The sequence below is a fragment of the Salvelinus sp. IW2-2015 genome, linkage group LG14 (genome assembly GCF_002910315.2).
Source record: "Salvelinus sp. IW2-2015 linkage group LG14, ASM291031v2, whole genome shotgun sequence".
Taxonomy (NCBI): Eukaryota; Metazoa; Chordata; class Actinopteri; order Salmoniformes; family Salmonidae; genus Salvelinus; species Salvelinus sp. IW2-2015.
Window position 1 is genome coordinate 20,003,894 of NC_036854.1, and position 23,382 is coordinate 20,027,275.

The 23,382-nt window shown below is 40.3% G+C and overlaps 1 protein-coding gene and 1 long non-coding RNA gene across 3 annotated transcripts; both read right to left on the reverse strand.

Annotated features, from left to right (window-relative positions):
- Positions 1 to 282: 282 nt before the first annotated feature.
- Positions 283 to 1,727, reverse strand: LOC139028745 (uncharacterized). Its single transcript, XR_011480970.1, has 3 exons — positions 1,135 to 1,727; positions 736 to 774; positions 283 to 490 (listed from the first exon to the last, which is right to left on the reverse strand). It is a non-coding gene; the product is annotated as an uncharacterized lncRNA (long non-coding RNA).
- Positions 1,728 to 2,475: 748 nt separating this feature from the next.
- Positions 2,476 to 22,499, reverse strand: LOC111972646 (fasciculation and elongation protein zeta-2). Of its 2 annotated transcripts, XM_023999665.2 has the most exons (9): positions 22,073 to 22,499; positions 12,719 to 12,827; positions 12,392 to 12,508; positions 12,128 to 12,260; positions 11,075 to 11,340; positions 7,902 to 7,982; positions 6,517 to 6,592; positions 6,260 to 6,325; positions 2,476 to 5,585 (listed from the first exon to the last, which is right to left on the reverse strand). In XM_023999665.2, exons 1-9 carry the CDS (start codon positions 22,444 to 22,446, stop codon positions 5,569 to 5,571), a joined length of 1,239 nt encoding a protein of 412 aa, XP_023855433.2. In that variant the 5' UTR covers positions 22,447 to 22,499; the 3' UTR covers positions 2,476 to 5,568. The 2 variants fall into 2 exon arrangements, with proteins under 2 accessions (XP_023855433.2, XP_023855434.2); XM_023999666.2 differs by lacking the exon at positions 7,902 to 7,982 and having other exon boundaries at positions 22,073 to 22,498.
- Positions 22,500 to 23,382: the final 883 nt, after the last annotated feature.

Sequence of the window (23,382 nt, forward strand, 5' to 3'; positions counted from 1 at the left end):
TTGCAAATAAATTCATAAAAAATCCTACAATGTGATTTTCTGGATTTTTTTTCTCATTGAGTCTGTCATAGTTGAAGTGTACCTATGATGAAAATTACAGGCCTCTCTCATCTTTTTAAGTGGGAGAACTTGCACAATTGGTGGCTGACTAAATACTTTTTTGCCCCACTGTACCTGAATAGAAAATGACTCAAGTAAAAGTGAAAGTCAACTAGTAAAATACTACTTGAGTAAAAGTATTTGGTTTTAAATATACTTAATTATAAAAAGAAAAGTAAATTGCTATAATATACTTAAGTATCAAAAGTAAAAATATAAATTCCAAATATAAAATTGTCAAATTCCTTATATTAAGCAAACAAGGTGCACACTCAGACATCATTTACAAATTATGCAAGTGTGTTTAGTGAGTCCGCCAGATCAGAGGCAGTAGGGATGACCAGGGATGTTCTCTTGATAAGTGCGTGAATTGGACCATTTTCCTGTCCTGCTAAGAATTCAAAATGTAACAAGTACTTTTGGGTGTCTGGGAAAATGTATGGAGTAAAAAGTACATTATTTTCTTTAGGAATGTTGTGAAGTAAAAGTAAAAGTTATCAAAAAATATAAATAGTAAAGTACAGATACTTTAATAAAATACTACTTCAAAGTATTTTTACTTAAGTACATTACACAACTRGAGAAGGATGGATGAGGGATAGAAAGTAGGCCATATGAACAAGTGCGTCTAGTTACCTGGTTAAATCTTCTCTCTCTCTCTGTGTGATCGCCTTTCTGAAATGTAAAGCGACAGAATTCAGAACATGGGCCGTTCTTACATTATTCTCCCTCTACACCAAGTCAGAACCATAGGTTCAATAACAGTGGAATAAAAGCAGAAAATTAAAGCTCTTACAATATTCAATGACATTTATCTTAAACAGGCTATAGGCTACATGTGCACCACAAAGTCAGAACAGTAGTTCTGAGGGGGAGAGGGACCAAATTCTTTGGGTGAGACACATCGGCTACTAAAAGCGTACTACACAAGATACACTTAGTATTACTTTCTTAGCTACTGTATACATATCTCCCTGGCATATTATATAATTTATGCAGCAGTATACAAGACATATGTTGTTGTGCTGCGCTCACTTGAACAGGAAGGTGGTGCGGCGGTCCTTCTTGTGGGCAAACTTTGTCATCACTCTGGATTTATGGTGCTTTCAAAACAACTGGGAACTAAAAAAAAAACAAGGTTTAATCATGATGTCAGTGATCTTCAGGTCGGAGCTCTAGAAAGAAGTCTGAGTTGCCGACTTGGATGACCGTTCAAAACACGGCCAATGTATTCAACCTTTTCTGGTCCATGGTGTTGCGTGTGAATGTTTATACTTTTAAGCTCGGAAAAGAGACACTTTCAGACAGAAGTTTTAAATCCTTAAATCCAGACTTGCACCACACATCCTCTCTACCTAATAGCAGGCAGGGGAAGCAAAACAGTGATTGCTTTGCGGCGCTTGCAGTTAGCCATTGAGTCCTTCCAAAACACTAGTTGAACTTGCGATTTCCGACTTGTGTAATGTTTATGTCCAATGGCCGATGAACACCGATACGTGTTATCTATAATTTCTCTTCATATAGTACCAAGGTTTGAAAAGGATTTGCCAGTAGATTGTCGACGTGATTCATGACTGCTTGAGCCTATCACGGCGCAAATAGAGAAGATTACCAATGCCTACGCTCTGTATTTTCGCTGGCTGCCCCGCCACCACAGAATGCACTGAGCTAGGCTGAAACACCTGCATTTTGGAGCTGCCTTACTCAAGAAAGAGATCATATTTGTATGCAGCTTTATTCATTCAATAATTTTTTTWATATTGTTTGCAAACTGATATGTGACACGAATTAATACCAAAACGACATGAAAAACAGGCAAAGAAATGGTCATACATATTTTTAAGCTCTGCTTAGAACTATTCCTATTTGGCTATGACTGCAACGTTGTGCAGTTTGGTTTTACTGCTTCTTCACATCGACCTAATAAATGACTCACTTCAGATTGTCTTAAGAAAAGGACTTTCCTTGGAGCCAGACTGACATAATTCTGGGACATGCATGAGTGCTTCCATGAAATAGGAGAAGACTCCCGAGGAGGTAGAGGGCTGATAGAGAGAAGAGCTGCCCGTTACACTGAGAGAATAACATTTCCTTGTTTCAATTAACATTAAGGCATCCATTTGTATTCAGATTTGTTCTTATAGCTAACATAGAACGAGAAGAATATGCCATTTTTTATTTTATATAAAATATATTTGAACATTGACTTGCTGTTGCTCTGTATGCAAGAATGCCTTTTGATAGGTTTCTGCACATTTTCTGTTTACAGATTGCATCTATTAAAAGTGTGGACCAATGTATTATGATAGTCACTTCAAGTAGAGTAAAAATGTGATTTAATACCAATTATTGATCATGGATGCACTTACAAACCAATAGCATGACACCAAAGTAAACATTATTTTATTTGAAATGAGTTCCAATTTAATTCTGGCACAAAACGTTTGTACCACTACAGTCGATATGGTTACAAAACAAACATTTACTGAATAAATTAATGTACTTTAGTACCTCATGACAACAAGACAAGTAAACATAAAAACCCAAAATGGGGGAAGAAGTATATTGCATTAAAAATAAATGAGTAGATTCTATTATACAAAAGTTCTGACATTTACAAAGGCAGCCTTATTTGTTGCTTGCGTCTATATAAATATAAATCTCCAGATAAAGCGTGGATATACGCTGATATGTCTGCTAAAATAGAGGGACCATGCGACGAGGGGTCGGGCTGAGCCTGAGTCAATAACCTTCTCTGATCTCCGTGACAACCCCATGCCGCTCCAAGACAACCAGAATAATACTGGTTCTCAACTCAACTCTTTTCAAGGAGTCCAAACCCCACCCAAGCTAGTATACATTTCATTTCAGCTTAACTTTCTTATTACAATGTGGTTCAATGCTAAGGATCCCTTTAGTGTGACCTTAATCTTTATCATTAATTGTATTTACTTGAAGTAAAAGTAGATAAAGTGCATGCAGCACATGCTTGGGGTTCTGAATGCTTCTGAAGCTTGCTACAGTTGAAAGATAGTTACATATGATTCTGTACAGTACATAGAGGTCTACTGGCTTCCTTTACTAAAGAAAGATGCCTTCTGAGACCCTCAACTAAAACCCAATATCTCTTCATAACATACACTTTGATACAGGGAAAAGAGAGCTTCCGTTAAACTCGGTGATTCCCGCCAACTACACCGGACTTCTACTAGTGAGGACTGGCACTACCATTGACTTACAGCGGCCCACCTGGGATATCTAGTTGCTGTCTATAGGTGTCAGGCTGCCTTGGTACAGAGCTATTACAAGCTGATGCTACAAAGACCACTTAGCTAGGTCCTAGCCTATACTTGTCTGAAGCCTTTTCACTGATGTTACTACTCAGGCCTAGGACAGACAAAAACTACTACATGGCTACTCAAGCTATAGGATGATGGGCTTGCTTCAACATTATCCCCAAGCATGGCGTAACAACATCTACTCTTCTTCCTAACACGATCCATAATGCTGTACTTCTGTGGACAGGCTGGCTGCTGTAGAACCGATGCTCTGGGTGTACCTGAGAGTAGTGATAGACCAGACCTGATGGGTTTGTGTGTTATTGTAATTATTGTGCACTGAGCTTAGTTACTGCTGATGATTTGACAGGATTGTACAGAGGTGATATTATAGACAGTGCTGAAGGTTAGTGGTTGTGGATGTAGACAATGGGTTTTTGAAATATGTTTGAAGAATCTCTCGTGCTTTCGTACAGAAACCTCCCTACATCCTTTAAATTGTCTACATAAGTACATGCAATGATTTGGTGATCTACTACTGTTGCTACGTCCACTAGACAAGACAAGATAACATGTCATCACTAGATGCCCAACCTTTACAGAACATCAAAGAGTTATTAGTTCGAAACACAACATGGCAGGATCAACTCACAGCAATTTAACCATTATTTTACATTCTAATATTATTGCTGTAACCCTTAACTTACTGTAGGTTATAGAGGAGGTATGAGGCAAGTATAGAGGGGGATGTCATGATGTGACATCCCTAGGAGGGGTCAGAGGTTGAAGGCTAGTGTTTACATAACAATGGTGATGTCATAATAAGTGGCCACACACTGCTGGCAGTAAAAAGTCCCTCATCTCTCTAAAACTACAGAAAAATAAAAAGCTGTACAAGTTTGTTCTTTGTTACCTTCTTACTAACTTCTGTCATTATTTTTCCCTTTTTCGAGAAGTTATCACTTAAACATTTTTTTCTCCATCTGTGCAATTTCACATTGTAGTATACAAACAATGCTTTATAACATTTGACCGATGTAGCTCCCTAATCCTATGTAGCAGCATGCAAAGACGTACACAACCTTTCAGGGGGTTTATGAAACATAAAACCTAAGAGATGGTGAAAACAAGGCTTCTGAACCCCACTAATCCCATGGTCTGTCAATCAGTAATTGCTCTGAACCAATAGCTCTCTGATAAAGTGGCGAGCTCACATTGGACTGATCCCGCCCTAGTTAGACTGGTTCAAGAAGCCTTATTTCCCCATCCCTCATATATATACATACACACACAGAGGGCATTGGCCAGTTTAACAGAGAAAAGCTGCATCCCAATTGTCAAGTGACTTCTTCTCCTTGTCTCCTCACCCTAATCTTTACTGGTGTGAAAAGGCAGGCAGGTGAATGTAGAGGAATTTGTTTTCCATCTCCAGTTCCTTCACATCAGTGCAAACGGGAGATAGAAGATGAGAAAGAGCAAGTCACTTTAGACAATGGAGAGTAATACTGCTAACATGCAGAGAAGACATTAAAACTATTGTGAGATTATAGCATTACAACATTAAAAAAACATTTAAGATTACACGTAAAAGGTGAGAAAATTATAAGGTAAAACAGGCATTAAAATGTGAATCTCAAAAGATTGCGGGAAAAGTTGTCGTGGAGAAAATAAATACTCCATCAGGAAGAGTCCACCTTATTAGGGGGGTGGGTGACTTTCCTTCCATTGGTATGTTCAAGAACTCTGCAGCTCCTGAGCGCAGGGCCAGCTTTAGCCTTTTGGGGGCCATAAGAACGGCAAATTTGTTTCATGGGACCCCTCTTAACGACAGTCAGAAAAATGCATGTTTTAAAGATAATTTCCTGCAGTTCTACACATTTTGCCATGGGGCAGAGAGAACATTTAGCAATTTTCTAAGAAAGATTCATGAAATTCTACTTTTGCCATGGGGCAGAGAGACATTATTGCAATTCTACCCATTTTACCTTGAGGTGAATAATTTCCTACAATTCAACACATTTTACCACGACTTATGCCATGTTATTGATATCTGAGTGAGAGTGACTAACAAAATCAATGAGGGCCCCCTGGAGGTCAGGGACAGTAAGTTGAGTTCCTAAATTTAAAAAAAAAAAGTGCTTATGCCTTGAGTGTTCAGAGTGTTGTAGAACAGGTGGCTCCTCCACTGGGTCTATGTGGGACACAGCACTGTAGGGACAAGAAGAACACCCAGAAAACAGCTGTCAAAATGATCTACCACATGGAGGAGAGCAATTAAGAACGGATGGGGGGGTGAGCAAGAGTGTGTGTGTGAGTAGGAGGGAGTGTGTGTAAGATAGAGGGTAAGTAAAGTAAGTGTATACCATAATCACAATCACAGCACAGGTACACTACAGCACAGAGCCAGTGAAGGGGGCTGTCTCGGAGATGTGTGAGAGTGGGCTCTCCACACATTGCGTGTGTGCGTGTTTCTTGTATGCATGTGATTGTGTGTGTGTGTGTGTGTGTGTGTGTGGCTCACAAACCTCCACCTCTCTCATACTAGAACTAGCGACAGAGCAGCGCAGCAGAGGCGAGAGACAAGGAGGGTAAAGGTTAAGATGAAAGGCTCCGAAAAACCCTGCAGGCCTTCAGTGAACAAAGAACACATTGGAAGTAGACCCTCCTAATAACATGTGTCCTAACTGAACCCTTGCGTCCTGCAGCATCTTTCTCAGGCACTAGGTCATAGCGAGACTGTCAATCTAGACAAAAGCTCTGTTTTGAATGGGAGGAATGTTTCCTCAAAGTAATTGAGTACCTTTGAGAATGTACACCTTGTGTTGTAATGTGTGGTGTTTTGAACGGGAGTAATAGTTTTGTAACTGGTAGGGAGGGAGTACCTTTGAGAATGTAGTCTGTTAGGAGGCTGGGTACCTTCTCACTGTCCTCCCGCATGGCATGCAGAACTGCATGGAGGGAAGAGCAAAAAAAAAAAAAAGATTTGGGATGAGTTACTATCATGGTCATAATAGGACATTTTGGTCTTCACATTACAGCTTTCATCAGTTGGCCTAGGGTGATTTAAAAAGTTAACAAAGTGTGGTTTGTAAAATAAATAATACAACGTTGTAATAAACAGGAACATGTCAGTACTCACTCTTAGTGAGGATCTGAAGGTCTTCCACAGAGGGGGAGCCAGAGTTCTTCTCATAGGGGATAACTGTGGTAAGATACTGAGAGCGAGAAACACACGTCACAACCACAGAATGAGAGGAGAGAGAACAAGACACAGGAGAGAGGGAAGGCAAAGGATGGAGGGGGATAAAAAAAAGAAAAAGGTTGAACAGAAATAAAAATAAAAACTGCACCACGATAAAAGAGAAAGTTAAGAATGTTGTATATGATGCAAAACTCGTCTGTAGTTCTGCCTGCTTGAACGACAAATATACACATAAAAACATGAAATGACCCCGGGAATCGATAGAACGTCACTCAGTGATGCACAAATACGATACAACATTCAAAAATGGGTGAATCTTAACTTTCAATTGGAACAAACAGCATTTTAACTACTTTGCAGACAACCATAATATCCATAAAAAATATACTATTCCCAGTTTACGATACAAAACCAACTTAAGAGGTTTTAAAAATAGGTTAGATTTGACTCAGAATTCTATGACAGTAAGGCAATGTTGGCAGAATTCATGGATGCATATCAATGCATGAATTATATAATTCACCAATATTTTTCTTGGTAGTCCAACAAATATTGCTCTCAAGTTGTAAAATCACAGCTGGCCTGGTACATTGTTTGCTGCCTCCAGCCATTCGGGATGCGCTGTTTCAGTTTCAATTACTCAATATAGTAATGAACGTGCAGGAACGAGACAGACAGGCAGCTTTTCTCAGCCAGTCGGAATCATGAATCAGCTGGCATAATTTGTATGGATATACAGGTGGGAGAACAAGTATTTGATACACTGCCGATTTTGCAGGTTTTCCTACTTACAAAGCATGTAGAGGTCTGTAATTTTTATCATAGGTACAAAAATCCAGAAAATCACATCGTATGATTTTTAAGTAATTAATTAGCATTTTATTGCATGACATAAGTATTTGATAACCTACCAACCAGTAAGAATTCCGTCTCTCACAGACCTGTTAGTTTAGCTCCATTCATTAGCTGTATTAACTGCACCTGTTTGAACTCGTTACCTATATAAAAGACACCTGTCCACACACTCAATCAAACAGACTCCAACCTCTCCACAATGGCCAAGACCAGAGTCAAACAAGTCATAAAAAGAGAAGGATATGAAAGCTGAGAAGGAGAGCTGCTTAATTTGTCTTTGATGGACAGAGAGAATGAGCCACAGGATGAGAGAGCAGAAAGGAGGGCTTGAGTTAAACTGAAAATGAAAGATGGTAAAATAAAGAGGACATGTGGAGAACACAGCAGCGTCAAAAGCTGTAGAGAAAAGAACTGACAAGAATTTTTTTTTTTTTTAAAGATGAGGATAGCTAGAGAGAGAGGGGCACCTGTTTGTCCCCTCCTGTGATGCCGAAAGTTTGACGGAGGCCGTTCTGAATGACAGTGGACAGCCCTTCCATAGTGAAGAGCTAGAGGAAGGGAGAGGAGGGAGAGAATGCAAGAGAGATAAAACTACCAGACAAAGAATGAGAAACCCTCCAAAAAGACATGAGAGCTCTAGAGAGCAGGAGAATAAGAAGAGGGGTATAGAACTGGATTCAACCCGCCATCGTTTCTGGTTCCAAAAAGGACAAATTATCCAAATGGATGTCCAACAGTTCAAATTGGACAAAAACAATGGCAAGGTGAATTCAGACCTACAGGGTGCTTTATTTTACTGTCCTGTTTTCAGCTGGTATTTACAAAGACATGTCAAAATGGCATATAACAAAGCCCAATAATTACAATGTAATTAGTAAATAGTAGCAGACTGTAGAATAAAGCAGAAGGAGAGAGACAAAAAGAGAGACCCAGCAGGGTCTGCAGGGTGAGTGCAGAAGTTAGTACAGGACTACTGCAGGGTATAGTTTTGCACTGCCATGCATGTCTCTCATTAATTTCTTCTGTTTCCAGTGCATGCATCTTCCCTTGATGTGTGCCTGTATGAATGAAGGCGTGTGCACAATACACTAACAGTGGGGTACAAAATGATTGACACCCTTGATAAAGATGTGCATTAATGGCCATATAAAATAAATAATTCAAGTACTGAACTATATTGTATGCTCAAAAAATTTGGGAAATTATGTTATTTTATACTAATACAATTGCCCAGAGAAAGAGATTTTGTTTAGCAAGTCAATATTTTTCCTGAAAAAGGTAGGGGTCAAAATGATTGACCACCCAGAAATTCTTATAAAGTAGTCAAAAGTTTAGTATTTGGTTCCATATTCCTAGCAAACAATGACTACATCAAGCTTGTGACTCTACATACTTGATGGATGCATTTGCAGTTTGTTTTGGGTAAAAAAAAAATGATTATTTTGTGCCCAATAGAAATGAATGGTAAATAGACATGCTAAGATATCATTATCATTCACGATTCATTCAGGATTATGCATAATCATGGTAGCATCTACATTAATGTAGAAGTGTTTAGAAACATATACTATTCTTATTTACAATACAATTGACTCCAAAATGACACAATACATTATTTACCATTAATTTAGGGGCGGCAGGTAGCCTAGTGGTTAGAGCGTTGGACTAGTAACCGAAAGTTTGCAAGATCGAATCCCCGAGCTGACAAGGTAACAATCTGTTGTTCTGCCCCTGAACAAGGCAGTTAACCCACTGTTCCTAGGCCGTCATTGAAAATAAGAATTTGTTCTTAATTGTTATGGACAGGGGGCAGTGTTCCCACTTTGAACAAATTGCGTATCCAAACGGAATTTCCTCCTACTCTGCCCCAGAAGGTAATACATGCATATTATTATTACTATTGTATAGAAAACACTCTGAAGTTTCTAAAACTGTTTGAATTATGTCTGTAAGTAGAATAGAACTCATTTGACAGACAAAAACCTGAGAAGACTTCCAAACAGGAAGTGAGAACTCGATTTTCAAAACAGTGCCAAATGATACCCCATATAGTTATGGATAAGCAAACACTTCCTAGGGCTTCCACTAGAAGTCACCGTCTTTAGATTTTGGTTATATGATTCTACTATAAAGGAGGGGCTCATAGGAGCTATTTTACTGAGTGGTCTTCAGAAATCTGTCTCATTTTGCGCGCGAGAGTGCTCTCGTTCCAATGCTCTTTCTTCAGACAATGAAATTCTCCGGTTGGATCCTTATTGATGATTAATGTTAAACCCATCCTAAATATGGATTGCATACATCATTTGACTTGTTTCTACGACCTGTAACGGAACTTTCTGAGTTTTTGTCTGGAGGGATTGCTCGTGCGTCATGAAGATGGATTGCTGGGCTGAACATGCTAACAACAAGTGGCTAAATGATGGGCTTTATGGAACTTTTCAGTCATTTATTGTCGAACTGGGAATCCTGGGAGTGCCTTCTGATGAAGTTATTCGAAGGTAAGTGAATATTTATAGTGTTTTTGTAGCTTCTGTTGACGCCAAAATGGCGACTATTTCTTTGGCTGGATTGTGCTCTGAGCGCCGTTCTCAGATTATTCTTTTTCCGTAAAGTTTATTTTGAAATCTGACACAGCGGTTGCATAGAGGATAAGTTTATCTTTAATTTTGTGAATAACACTTGCATCTTTTATCAATGTTTATTATGAGTATTTCTGCAAAATCACCGGATGTTTTGGAATCAAAACATTACTGCACGTAACGCTCCAATGTAAACTGAGATTTGTTTTAATATATATATATGCACATTATCGAACAAAACACACAATACATGTATAACATGATGTCCTATGACTGTCATCTGATGAAGATAATCGAAGGTTAGTGATTCATTTTAACTATATTTCTGCTTTTTCTAACTCCTATTGTTGGCTGAAAAAATGGCTGTGTGTGTTTGTGACTTGGCTCTGACCTAACATAATCATATGTTGTGCTTTCACTGTAAATCATTTTTGAAATCGGACACCATGGGTAGATTAACAAGATGTTTATCTTTCATTTGCTGTATTGGACTTGTTAATGTGTGAAAGTTAAATATTTCAAAAAAAATATTTTTGAATTTCGCACGCTGCCTTTTCAGTGGAATGTTGTGGGTGTTCTGCTAGCGGAACCCCGGGGCTAGAAAGGTTAACTGACTTGGTTAGTTAAATAAAGGTAAAATAAAATAAAAATATATTGGGCACAAAAAAACTACAAATATTCATGTAGTCATTGTGTGATAGAAATATGGGACCAAATACTAAACTTGTGACTACTTTATTTAGTCTTTGGGGGGGGTCAATCATTTTGACCACTACATTTGAGTAAAAAAATTATGACTTGTTAAACAAAATCTACTTCTCTGAGCAATTGTATTAGTATAAAATAATACATTGGGAAATTATTTGGGCATACAATATAGCTCAGTACTTGCATTATTTATTTTATACAGTCAGTACTGCTCATCTTAATTAAGGGTGTCAATCATTTCAGACCCCACTGTATCTATGCATGTATGTGCATCACAACGTGTATTATATGCATTTCAATTCATACAATACTATGTGTACGAATCTGTGTCTATCAGTGCCCATCTCGCTCACCGTCCCAGGGACATGTGTCCTGTCTGCCCTCTGAGCGCTGCCTGTGGGCCTGATCTTCTTCTTCTTGCGGAGCAGCTCGCGGTGCTCCTTCTGCCGACTCTGCACATCGATGAGCAGCGAGATGAAGCTGTTCTTCACCTCCTTCTCAAAGTCCAGCTCATCCCTCAGGGCCAGGGCCTGGATCAGCTCCTCACTGTAGCGCTTGATGGCAGTCTCCACCTCCTCCAAGGCCTCGCTCAGCTCTGAGACCGAAAGACGACGCAAGCCTGGGAGGAGGTAGGGATTAGAACATAAACATACTAACGCATACTTATATAGGGCTTGACAAATTCCCTTAACACATGGCAGGATAACACATCACATACTAGCACATACTTACATGGTCAGTCCCAAACGTTTGCATTACATCTTGATATGTTTTGCATTTAAAGTTACATAACAAGTATGCAGTAATTGCTGTCCAGTTGTATCTAGTGTCTATTATGTAACAATGCTACTGTGAGCCTGTATCTGCAGTCCAGTTGTATATACACTAAATATACAAAACATTAAGAACACCTGCTCTTTCCCTGACAGACTGACCAGGTGAATCCAGGAGAAGCTATGATCCCTTATTGATGTCACCTGTTAAATCCACTTCAAATCAGTGTAAATTAATGGGAGGAGTCAGGTTAAAGAAGGATGTTTAAGCCTTGAGACATGGATTGTGTATGTGTGCCATTCAGAGGGTGAATGGACAAGACAAAAGACTTAAGTGCCTTTGAACGGGTATGGTAGCAGGTGCCAGTCACACCGGTTTGTGTCAAGAACTGCAACGCTACTGGGTTTTTCGTGCTCAACAGTTTCCTGTGTGTATCAAGAACGGCCCACCACCCAAAAGACATCCAGCCAACTTGACAACTGTGGGAAGCATTGGAGTCAAAATGGGCCATACCAAACTTAAAGTTTGGTATACTCAGTATAGATGTATGGGATGGGGTTGTGTAATACAGCTGCAGGGAGCTGTTTATACTTGAGCTGTTAGTGATTCGATGAGAGTTAGGAGTAACTCACGGTCCTCATAGCTGGTGTTGGAGCTGGAGCGTCTGAGGTCTTGGGAGAGCATGGACAGGTCTGACTGGGACGGGCTCTCATCATCCTCTGGGTCTGGAGACTCCTGCATCATCTCCTCAATCTCCTCGATCACCTGCAACACACACACACGCATAGCTTGTGTTAAGAGTGTGGCTTTGTAAGTAGTAGTGCGGTGAATTTGAGACGTGATAGAAAGAGAGCGAGTGTGTATGTGTGTGTTGTCTGTCAAGTGTGTGTGTGTACCTGTTCAGCAGTGAAGAGCGGCTCATCGTTGATGCAGGACACAATAATGGAGTGCATGTCCATCTGTTCCCTCAGCTCCTCATCATCAGACAGGTCCAGAGGCATGTTGTCCAGCTTCTGTCCATCAGAGAGAGAGAAGAGGGCGAGAAGAGGGACAAATAGAGAGATAGGGAGGGAGAGAGCAAAAAGGGAGATGAGAGACAGCTTGGCTGAGCTAACGAACAGGTGTGCTGAGCAGGGGAATGTGTACAGAGAGTGGGGAGGGGCAGACCATGTGTGTAAGTGTTTGCCTATGGGTGTGGGCGTTAGCCTGTATGTGTGTCTTACCCCCTGCTTGCAGAGGTTGAGTGTGGGGAGATGCAGGGAGCGAATGTGAGATGTCTTCCAGTCCACTGGCATCACGTTTCCATAGTTATCTGTCAGAGCATTCCACACCCTGAGGGGGAGAACGAGAGAAAGAACATGGAAGAGAAATGGTGAGAGGAATGAAGAGAAAAACGAGGAAGACAGAAAATGTTACACTGCACATGAAACATTTCCCCAGTGACACAGCATTAGTTGGCAGTAGTGTGTCATCCTCTTTCCTCACCACACACACACACACACACACACACACACACACACACGTCTCTGTCCGTGACGCAGCTCGACTCTGCCTGATAAGAGAGCAGGAATCTAGCCTTTTAATAGCCTAGTAATTTTTTTATGCCAAATGTATTGTCCAAGTTCTCTCTCAAAAGGGCTTTGCTTTGTGCTATACTACAGGAAATACAGAATACATTTTGTAATTAGATCCCGCTACACAATGGGAGTGAACATGTGTAATGTGAGGATGAGTGTGTGTCTGACCAGGACTGCTGCGAGCGATGCGAGGATGGGCACTGTGAACCCATGTGTCAGAAAGGTTTTGCATCAGAGAGTTTGTCACACACGTGTTCTTCATATAACCCCAGTCTCTCCAACCCTCTTACTAACAAAGCAGCATTATCATCAACAACACACAGTTCAAGGATAGGTTCTCTAAATGGGGCAATGCTGGCAGGAAATGCTTTGGCCCTGCGGCTGTCACCCTGTGATTCAGGCATTACTATATTTTTAGGCCGTCAACAACAGGCACGCACAAATGCAAGCCCTGCATAAATAAGAACAAGCACACAAAAGCCTCTATGTGGCCAGTGGCTCTTTGTGTATCTCCATGGGTAGTCCTACACCAAGGAAAGTTGATCATGAAACTTTTCCCTAAAGCACATCGATATATGAACACACACACACTCCTTCCTGTCTCCATGTCATCCTCGCTGTGTGTCTCTGCTTGGAGGTAGGTCATTAGCCAGCTACAGTAGAGCTTGTTAGTAGGCATGAGTGACTGCCCTCCAAAAAGGGCAGTCACTCATGAAAGGACTCCGCTGCCCTCAGTGCACTGCTCTTTCAGCCCTGCTAAGGCTTCTATCCAAACGAACCCCTCCACCTTCCTCTCACCATCCTCTGTTTTCCTCACCAACACATCCTCGTCACCCTAGTCGCTGTGTGTATATGAGCTCTCTGTGTGTGTACGTGTGCGTGTCTGTGTGTGTGCGTGTGAATTTAACTCTTCTTTCATGGAAATTCATATTTTTTACCAAAACGGAGCTGACAATGTCACTGCTGTATCTTTATTGAGTGTGACAGCCTAGGAGGCCATTTTAGGAAGGTGACACTGACTATGCTGAAGTCAGATCATGCTGTTGATGAGTCAAAAAGATATGGATAGCCTAGCTACCCTTGTTATAACATGTGTTACTATTATAAAAAATAACCCCATTCTAAGATAACAGGGATTGTTCAGTTAAGGCTTACATATGGGAGCTCATATTACTGTAAAAGAGTGCAGTGTTTCCCAAAGATTATTTGGATGTGACTCAAGAGCAACTGAAGCAACATAGAAGACTGTCAATTTCAACTAACACAATCTTTGTGTGTGTATCTGACTGTGTGTGTATGTGTGTGTGTTTGTGCTGAGCGATTAAGCAACACTTTTTATTTTTTAAGTTGTTTGTGCGGTTTGTTCTTCAGCTGCCCGAAATGTGAGGGAAAATATCCACAGGAAAGTATTGTTTACCACTTGAAGCTGGGATGTCCCTCCTACCGTTTCATTCGCTCTTCCGACTGCCCAACTCCTGGCGGAACCCTACATTACAGTCACTGACATCGTAGCACAGCAGGAGAGTGGTTTCATCACGGTAGCACATTGAGGTCGATTCATAGCAATTCATCTAAAATAATTAATAGATTTTAAATTTGAAAAAAACGCTGTCATAGACGGACAAGACTAATRTGAGATGAAAGGAGAGTTCCTAACAAGTTCAGGAAGCCAAGATAGAGCTCTGTGAGACGTTCACAGCGATGGGAGCAGACGTTTTGATCAAGCGAGACCAGAAAAAATACACATTTATGTATTTTACAGATATAAGGAAGGTGAAATCTTATATAGTTAGTCGTGTTTATAACTTGAATATACTATATTTAGAAAGCATAAGTAATTTCAAGCCTTATCGATACAGTTTTGTTGAATAGGAAATACATAATATAAAATGTCATTTTCTTATTTGTATCATATTTGTACTGTGTACTTGAGCTTGTGTCCTCAAAAGTCAGTACACCTCAGCCATTTATAACAATTTTTTACCAGAAAGGTGAGATGATTTTAACCATCCTGAGTATGCAGCATTACTAGGTATTGTTTATGGCCCTCTCATAATAAATCATTATTTGGGAGATTACATAGATTATATTTTTGATTACAATTAACTGGTTAATGGCTGTGATAGGAGAAAACTGAGGATGGATCAAGATCATTGTAGTTACTCCACAATACTAACCTAATTGACAGAGTGAAAAGGAAGTCTGTACAGAAAAAGAATATTCCAAAACATGCATTCTGTTTGCAACAAGGCACTAAAGTAATGCAACAAAAATGTGGCAAAGTAATTACCTTTGCCCTTAATACAAAGTGTTATGTTTGAGGCAAATCCAATACAACACAATACAGAGTACCACTCTCCATATTTTCAAGCACAGTGGTGGCTGCATCATGCTATGCGTATGCTTGTAATCGTTAAGGACTGGGGAGTTTTTCAGGATAAAAAAATTAATGGAATAGAGCTAAGTACAGGCAAAATCCTAGAGGAAAACCTGGTTCAGTCTGCTTTCCATCAGACACTGGGAGATTAATTCACCTTTCAGCAGGACAATAACCTAAAACACAAGGCCAAAACTACACTGGAGTTGCTTAGCAAGAAGACAGTAAATGTTCCCAAATGGCCAATTTACAGCATTGACTTCAATCTACTTGAAAATCTATGGCAACACTTGAAAATGGTTGACAAGCAATGATCAACAAGAGCTTGAAGAATTATGAAAATAATAAAATGGGTAAATGTTGCGCAATCCAGGCGTGAAAAGCTTTTAGAGACTTACCCAGAAAGACTTTTAGCTGTAATTGCTGCCAAAGGTGCTTCTACAAAGTACCAACTCAGGGGTGTGAATACTTATGTAAATTACATATTTCATTTTCAATAAACTTGCTACAATTTCTAAAAACATGGTTTCATTTTGTTATTATGGGGTATTATGTGTAGATTGGTAAGATTTGTATTTTTAATCCATTTTGAATTCATGCTGTTGTAACAAAATGTGTAATCTATGGTCAAGGGGTATGAATAATTTCTGAAGGCACTGTATATGTTAATGTTAGTTCTTTATTGGATATTCAGTTCTGTCTCTTCAAAGGCTATTGAACCAAGCATACCATGACAATGAAAAAAAAGTATTTTATTTGGATTCAGAATATTAAATGTTCATTGTGATGGCATGCTTGGTTCAATAGCTATTAATTAACTAGAGAAAACCGAATATCCAATATAAAACAAATTTTATCTTGCTGCGAACCACCAAGCTTGGTCTCATAGGCTCGACGTAACATAGTACATGTAAATCCGGGACACTTAAATTAGTATATGTTATGTTTGGTTACATAACACAAGGTTACTTAAGGCAAAAAGGAAAGGAGGGCGATTGGTCGAGGTGGATGGGTGGACGTATAACACGAATTTCTAGCAAACCAACAGTTGCGTTTTTCCAAATATCATCACGGACCACTTTAGCATTTTCTTTAGCATTTTACCCTAACTATAACCCTTTTAGCTAACCCTTCCCCTAACCCCACTAACGTAGGCCATTTAGCTAACGTTAGCATTACCCACTTAGCCACCTAACTAACATTAGTAACAAATTGTCATTTGTAAAATGACCTCCAAGCTCGTCACCAAGCTTAGGACTCTGGGTCTGAACACCTCCCTCTGCAACTGGACTTCCTGACTAGCCGACCCCAGGTGGTGAGGGTAGGCAACATCACTTCCGCCACGCTGACCCTCAACACCTGGGCCCCACAGGGGTTTGTGCTTAGTCCCTTCCTGTACTCTCTGTTCACCCACGACTGCGTGGCCACACATGACTCAAAACACCATCATCAAGTTTGCTGAGGACAACGGTGGTAGGCTTGATGACTGGCGACAATGAGTCAGCCTACAGGGAGGAGGTTAGTGACCTGACAGTGTGGTGCCAGAGCAACAACCTCTCCTTCAACATCAATAAGACCAAGGACCTGATCGTGGACTACAGGAAACAAGGGGGCGAGCACACCCACGGGACTGCAGTGGAGCAGGTCGAGAGCTTCAAGTTCTTCTGTGTCCAAATCACTAAAGACTTAAAAATGGTCCAAACACACACGCACAGTTGTGAAGAATGCGTGAAAGGGCCTCTTCCCCCTCAGGAGGTTGAAAAAGTTAGCCATGGGCCCTCAAAGCATCTTTTCTGGCTGCATCACTGCCTGGTATGGTAATAGTACCGCTCTCGATCGCAAGGCGCGGACAGCCCAGTAGATCACTGGGGCCGAGCTCCCTGCAATCCAGGATAAAGGTTGACCGATTAATCGGCCAATTTCAAGTTTTCATAACAATTGGTCATCGGCATTTTTGGATGCCGATTATGGCCGATTACATTGCATTCCACGAGGAACTGTGTGGCAGGCTGACCACCTGTTACCTTGGCTCCTTGCTGCACTCGCGTAAGTTGCTAGCAAGCATTAAACTTATCTTATAAAAAACAATCAATCTTCACATAATCACTAGTTAACCTAGTAATATCATAAACCATGTGTAGTTAACTAGCTTGTCCTGCGTTGCATATAATCAATGCGGTGCCTGTTAATTTATCATCGAATCACAGCCTACWTCGCCAAACAGGTGATGATTTAACAGTAGCACAATTGTTGCACAAATGTACCTAACGATAAACATCAATGCCTTTCTTAAAATCAATACACAGAAGTATATATTTTTAAACCTGCATATTTAGTTAAAAGAAATTCATGTTAGCAGGCAATATTAACTTGGGAAATTGTGTCACTTCTCTTGCGTTCATTGCATGCAGTCAGGGTATAATGCAACAGTTTGGGCCACCTGGCTCGTTGCGAACAATTTGCCAGAATTTTACGTAATTATGACATAACATTGAAGGTTGTGCAATGTAACAGCAATATTTAGACTTAGGGTTTGCCACCAGTTCGATAAAATACGGAAGGGTTCCGTATTTCACTGAAAGAATAAATGCTTTGTTTTTTAAATGATAGTTTCCGGATTTGACCATATTAATGACCAAAGGCTGGTATTTCTGTGTTTATTATATTATAATTAAGTCTATGATTTGATAGAGCAGTCTGAGCGGTGGTAGGCAGCAGCATGCTCGTAAGCATTCATTCAAAATTTACTGCGTTTGCCAGCAGCCCTTAGCAATTCATGAGGCACAGCACTGTTTATGACTTCAAGCCTATCAACTCCTGAGATTAGGCTGGCAATACTAAAGTGCCTACTAGAACATCCAATAGTCAAAGGTATATGAAATACAAATGGTATAGAGAGAAATAGTTGACGCGTCATAATTCCTATAATAAACTACAACCTAAAACCTCTTAACTGGGAATATTGAAGAACTGGGAATACTGAACCACCAGCTTTCCTATTTTCTGAGCAAGGAACTTAAACGTTAGATTTTTTACAAGGCACATATTGCACTTTTACTTTCTTCTCCAACACTGGCTTTTGCATCTAGTTTAAACCAAAGCTGAGCAATGTTTTCATTATTTATTTGAGATAAATAGATTTTATATTATTATAGTTAAAATAAATGTATTCATTCAGTATTGTTGTAATTGTCATTATTACACATACAGTGGGGAGAACAGTATTTGATAACTGCCGATTTTGCAGGTTTTCCTACTTACAAAGCATGTAGAGGTCTGTCATTTTTATCATAGGTACACTTCAACTGTGAGAGACGGAATCTAAAACAAAATCCAGAAAATCACATTGTATGATTTTTAAATAATTAATTTGCATTTTATTGCATTACATAAGTATTTTCACTCACCACCAGTAAGAATTCTGGCTCTACAGCAACCTGTGTTTTTTCTTTAAGAAGCCCCCTCTGTTCTCCACTCAATTACCTGTATTAACTGCACTGCTTTGAACTCCGTTACCTGTATAAAAGACACCTGTCCACACACTCAATCAAACAGATTCCAACCTCTCCACAATGGCCAGACCAGAGAGCTGTGTAAGGACATCAGGGATAAAATTGTAGACCTGCACAAGGCTGGATGGTACAGGACAATAGGCAAGCAGCTTGGTGAGAAGGAAACAACTGTTGGCGCAATATTAGAAAATGGAAGAAGTTCAAAGATGACGGTCAATCACCCTCGGCTGGGCTCCATGCAAGATTTCACCTCGTGGGGCATCAATGATCATGAGGAAGGTGAGGGATCAGCCAGAACTACACGGCAGGACCTGGTCAATGACCTGAAGAGAGCTGGGACCACAGTCTCAAAGAAAACCATTAGTAACACACTACGCCGTCATGGATAAATCCTGCAGCACGCAAGGTCCCCTGCTTAAGCCAGGCATGTCCAGGCCTGTCTGAAGTTTGCCATGACCATCTGGATGATCCAAGGAGGAATGGGAGAAGAGTCATGTGGTCTGATGAGACAAAATAGAGCTTTTGGTCTAACTCCACTCGCCGTGTTTGGAGGAAGAAGAAGTATGGAGTACAAACCCAAGAACACCATCCCAACCGTGAAGCATGGAGGTGGAACATATTCTTTGGGGATGCTTTTCTGCAAAGGGGAAGGACGACTGCACCGTATTGAGGAGGATGATGGGCATGTATGCGAGATCTTGGCAACACTCCTTCCTCAGTAAGAGCATTGAAGATGGTCGTGGCTGGTTTCCAGCATGACAACGACACGAAGCACACAGCCATGGAAAGGAGTGGCTCCGTAAGAAGCATCTCCAGGTCCTGGAGTGCTAGCCAGTCTCCGAACCTGAACCCAATAGAAATCTTTGAGGGAGCTGAAAGTCCGTATTGCCCAGACAGCCCCAAACCTGAAGGATTGGAGAAGATCTGTAGGGAGGTGGCCAAAATCCCTGCTGCAGTGGTGTGCAAACCTATCAGAACTACAGGAAACGTATGATCTGCTGTATTGCAAACAAAGTTTGTAACAATATTAAAGTTCTGCTTTCTGATGTATCAAATACTTAGTCATGCAATAAAATGCAAATTAATTACTTAAAAACTATACAATGTTATTTCGAGTTTTGTTTTAGATTCCGCTTTTCATAGTTGAAGTGTACCTATGATAAAATTACAGGCCTCTACAGCTTAAGTAGGAAAACCTGCAAAATCGGCAGTGTATCAATACTGTTCTCCCACTGTATATACATATATATATATGATATATATAAACATACACATATTCATTTAAAATAATAATAATACTAGTAATAAATCAGCCATTATTCAGGTATGGCTTTTTTGGTCTCCAATAATCGTATGGTTGAAAATCATAATCGGTCCCTAATCCAGGACATCTATATCAGGCTGTATGGCTCTTGAACAGCTTTCACCCCCAATCAACAAGATGAAGAAAAGGAAACCGCACAACTGCTCTGATATTCACGATAATTTAATAAGCTTACGTATCGCCACACGCTTCGTCAGAGCTTTGGATTTTGGGAACCTAACCCTAACCCTAACCCCAATCAACAAGACTGCTAAATAAGCTACACAAACTATTGGAGTTACGTTCCATCTTTATTGATATTTTTTTGCATGTTCTATGCACACTCACCAGGGCCTACACACTCACACATATATCACATTAGTCTACAACACACACGACACAACCCACTCACAGAAGAAGCTGCTGTACTCTGTTTCTTATATTCTGTTTTCCAGTCACCTTAACACTATACATATCCACCTTCATCACTCCAGTATCGCTGACATTGTAAATATGGTATTGGAACTGAGTAACGTAAACTCCCCATTCCGTACAAATGTGCGCAACACGCAACATTCAAACGAAGCTACCAAGAGAAAACTAATGGACTGTACGACTGTGTTGACTTCAAATCTGCGGTGAGAAACTAGGTTTCTATTCAAGCGTGATCCAACATGTAATGGCTCCTATAGTATTGGAGAAAAGTTGAAAAAAACTGGCCCTCGTTATATCGCGTGGCGTGTATAGTACGCATTCATAAAGCAACTATTTCTGTCTTACAATCTCTCTCCACCAGGTGTAGCACTTCTCTCATCCTTTAAAAACAAGAAATGGACAGTGACGGGGGTAAGGGGGGATACCTAGTCATTTTTTGCGTCATCATTGCATGCGATCATCATTCTCAAAGCCGCTGTTTACTTCTAAGATCACTTTAGCACCGCCCTAAAAACCCGATTCAAAATTCGACACAAACCTTCAAATAGGTATGTAATCACACATTATATAAACTCTTTATAGTGTTTTATTTACATTTTAGAGGCGATAAGTTGGACAGATCGAGTGAAAAAAAGCAATTTTCCCACACGACATCTCTCCTTCTCACTATCATGCATTAGTTTCGCTTCCCCACCCGCCATTTAAAAAAAGACCCAACGGGCTCATTGCTTGCTTGAATTATGCAGAAACGGGCAGTGTTTAGGTCATGTAATTGATTCTGTTGGAAAGGGGAGAAATTGTGCTTTACAATGGTATTGACATTACAGTTGATCTGGAAGTATTACGTTTTTGGGGCGCTAAAATAAGGGCAATTGTACGGACCAAGGCGATGTACGAGTTTACGTTATATAGTATGCTTACTTACTTATTGCATTCTTCATATTTCTCGTGTTTTTTCTAGTATTACATTGTTGTTAATGATGGTATTGTTGAGTTTTGAGTTTGCAAGAAAGGAATGTCACTGTACTTGTGCATGTGACATGTGAAACTTCTAACTATCAAGTTATTTACAAACTTAAATTGGGTAGCTGGCTGCTAGCTAACTTAGCTAGCTACTTTGAAAACACAGCTCAGCTAATGTATTTTAACTAACGTTACCTGCTAACAAACAACAAAACACTTAAGCTTATTAAGTCCTGATGTTGTAAGTTATCTTTACGGGTTTACATGCATAACACCAACAACCCGTTTGTAAAATGGCTAGCTAGCAGCAGGTTCACATTAGCAATGGTATGCTAACTAACTAGCTTGAGATTGTAGACAAACTATAAACGCTTAACTGATAAAGTAGTAGCTACAAAATTCACACTCACTCGTCGTCTTTGAGGAAATGATCTTCCGTGATAGGTTTAATAGGGGCTATGTTTTCAGTCTTGGTGTTGTAATTTCGAAAGCAAACTGTCAGCTTCTCATCGAAGTCGTGGACAAGGTCCTCCATTGATGTGAAGCTGCATATATCCCCCGAGAAGCTGTCGAGGTCTGAGAAATCATCCACCAGTCCCGTATCAGCCATGTTCGAGTTCAGCTGGTCCAGTCGGTTCGGCGACCCGGAGGCCGCCTTGAATTCATTGAAATCCTGCCAGTCTTCGTCGAAGTGGGCTAACGGCGCCGCCATGACTGATGCAGGTACTCGGTTCGACTGCGCCAACCCTGGATGGTATTCTATCCTCCGCGATATGGCAGTCATGAACCGGGAGACTAGAACAGTAGGTGGAAGCTCTATTACTCTGCCGCTGCTGACGTCACGCGTGGTGGGCCTCATCCTCTACGAAGGAAGATCAAAACAAACATGGTTTTGAACGTGTTTTAGAGTAATTTTTTTTAAACTATGCAATTGTACTATTTCATCTTCGAGTATGTGACTGTGGTCAGTAGCGTACAGGATTCTCAGTTAAAATGCACATTTGGTAATATTTTCCCTATTGTTGCAAAGGAGGAAAAGGTCTTCAAGGGAATAATTGTTGAATATTGTATTGACTTGGGTATTTAGGCTTTGAACCATAGACTGGGTTCTTGTATGTAGGCTATGTTATGTAAATAAAATACTGTGGAAAATGTTATTGCAAGCATATCATTTCCCACCTGGGGGCGGTGGTGAGCTAATGTAAAGTGGAATTGAGACATTTGGGTCTATAGATGGAGGTTCTGCAATTAGTCTATGATCTGTATAATAACAGGCCGATAAAATGGCTTCAACACAAATGCATCTCAAATTAGAAATGTATTTCAAACAAGATTGTTTAGTCAAAATAGTCACTTTTTATTGGCAACAGATCTTGTTTACCCCTACATTTGGCATTTGATCCCCTCTGATGCACATTATGCCTCTTTCCTGCCATGCGGCTTCTCTGAATTACTCCAAATGTCATCAAACTTTCAAGTGTGACTCAATCAACAATACAAAGTTAAACACAGGAAAATGGAGAGCTCTTTTCAGTCTGGGAACTCAAGCTTTCCTCTAAAGTCTGATGAGACGTGTTGTCCATTCACACTGATCGAAGGTCAGTTTAGCTCTGTAACCCCTCATGATTATGGGGGACTGTGGATAGGATTGGATAGGGTAAACTGATCCTGTATCTGTGCTTAGGGAGTGACTATGTTCCAGCCCCTTGATATTCCGGGC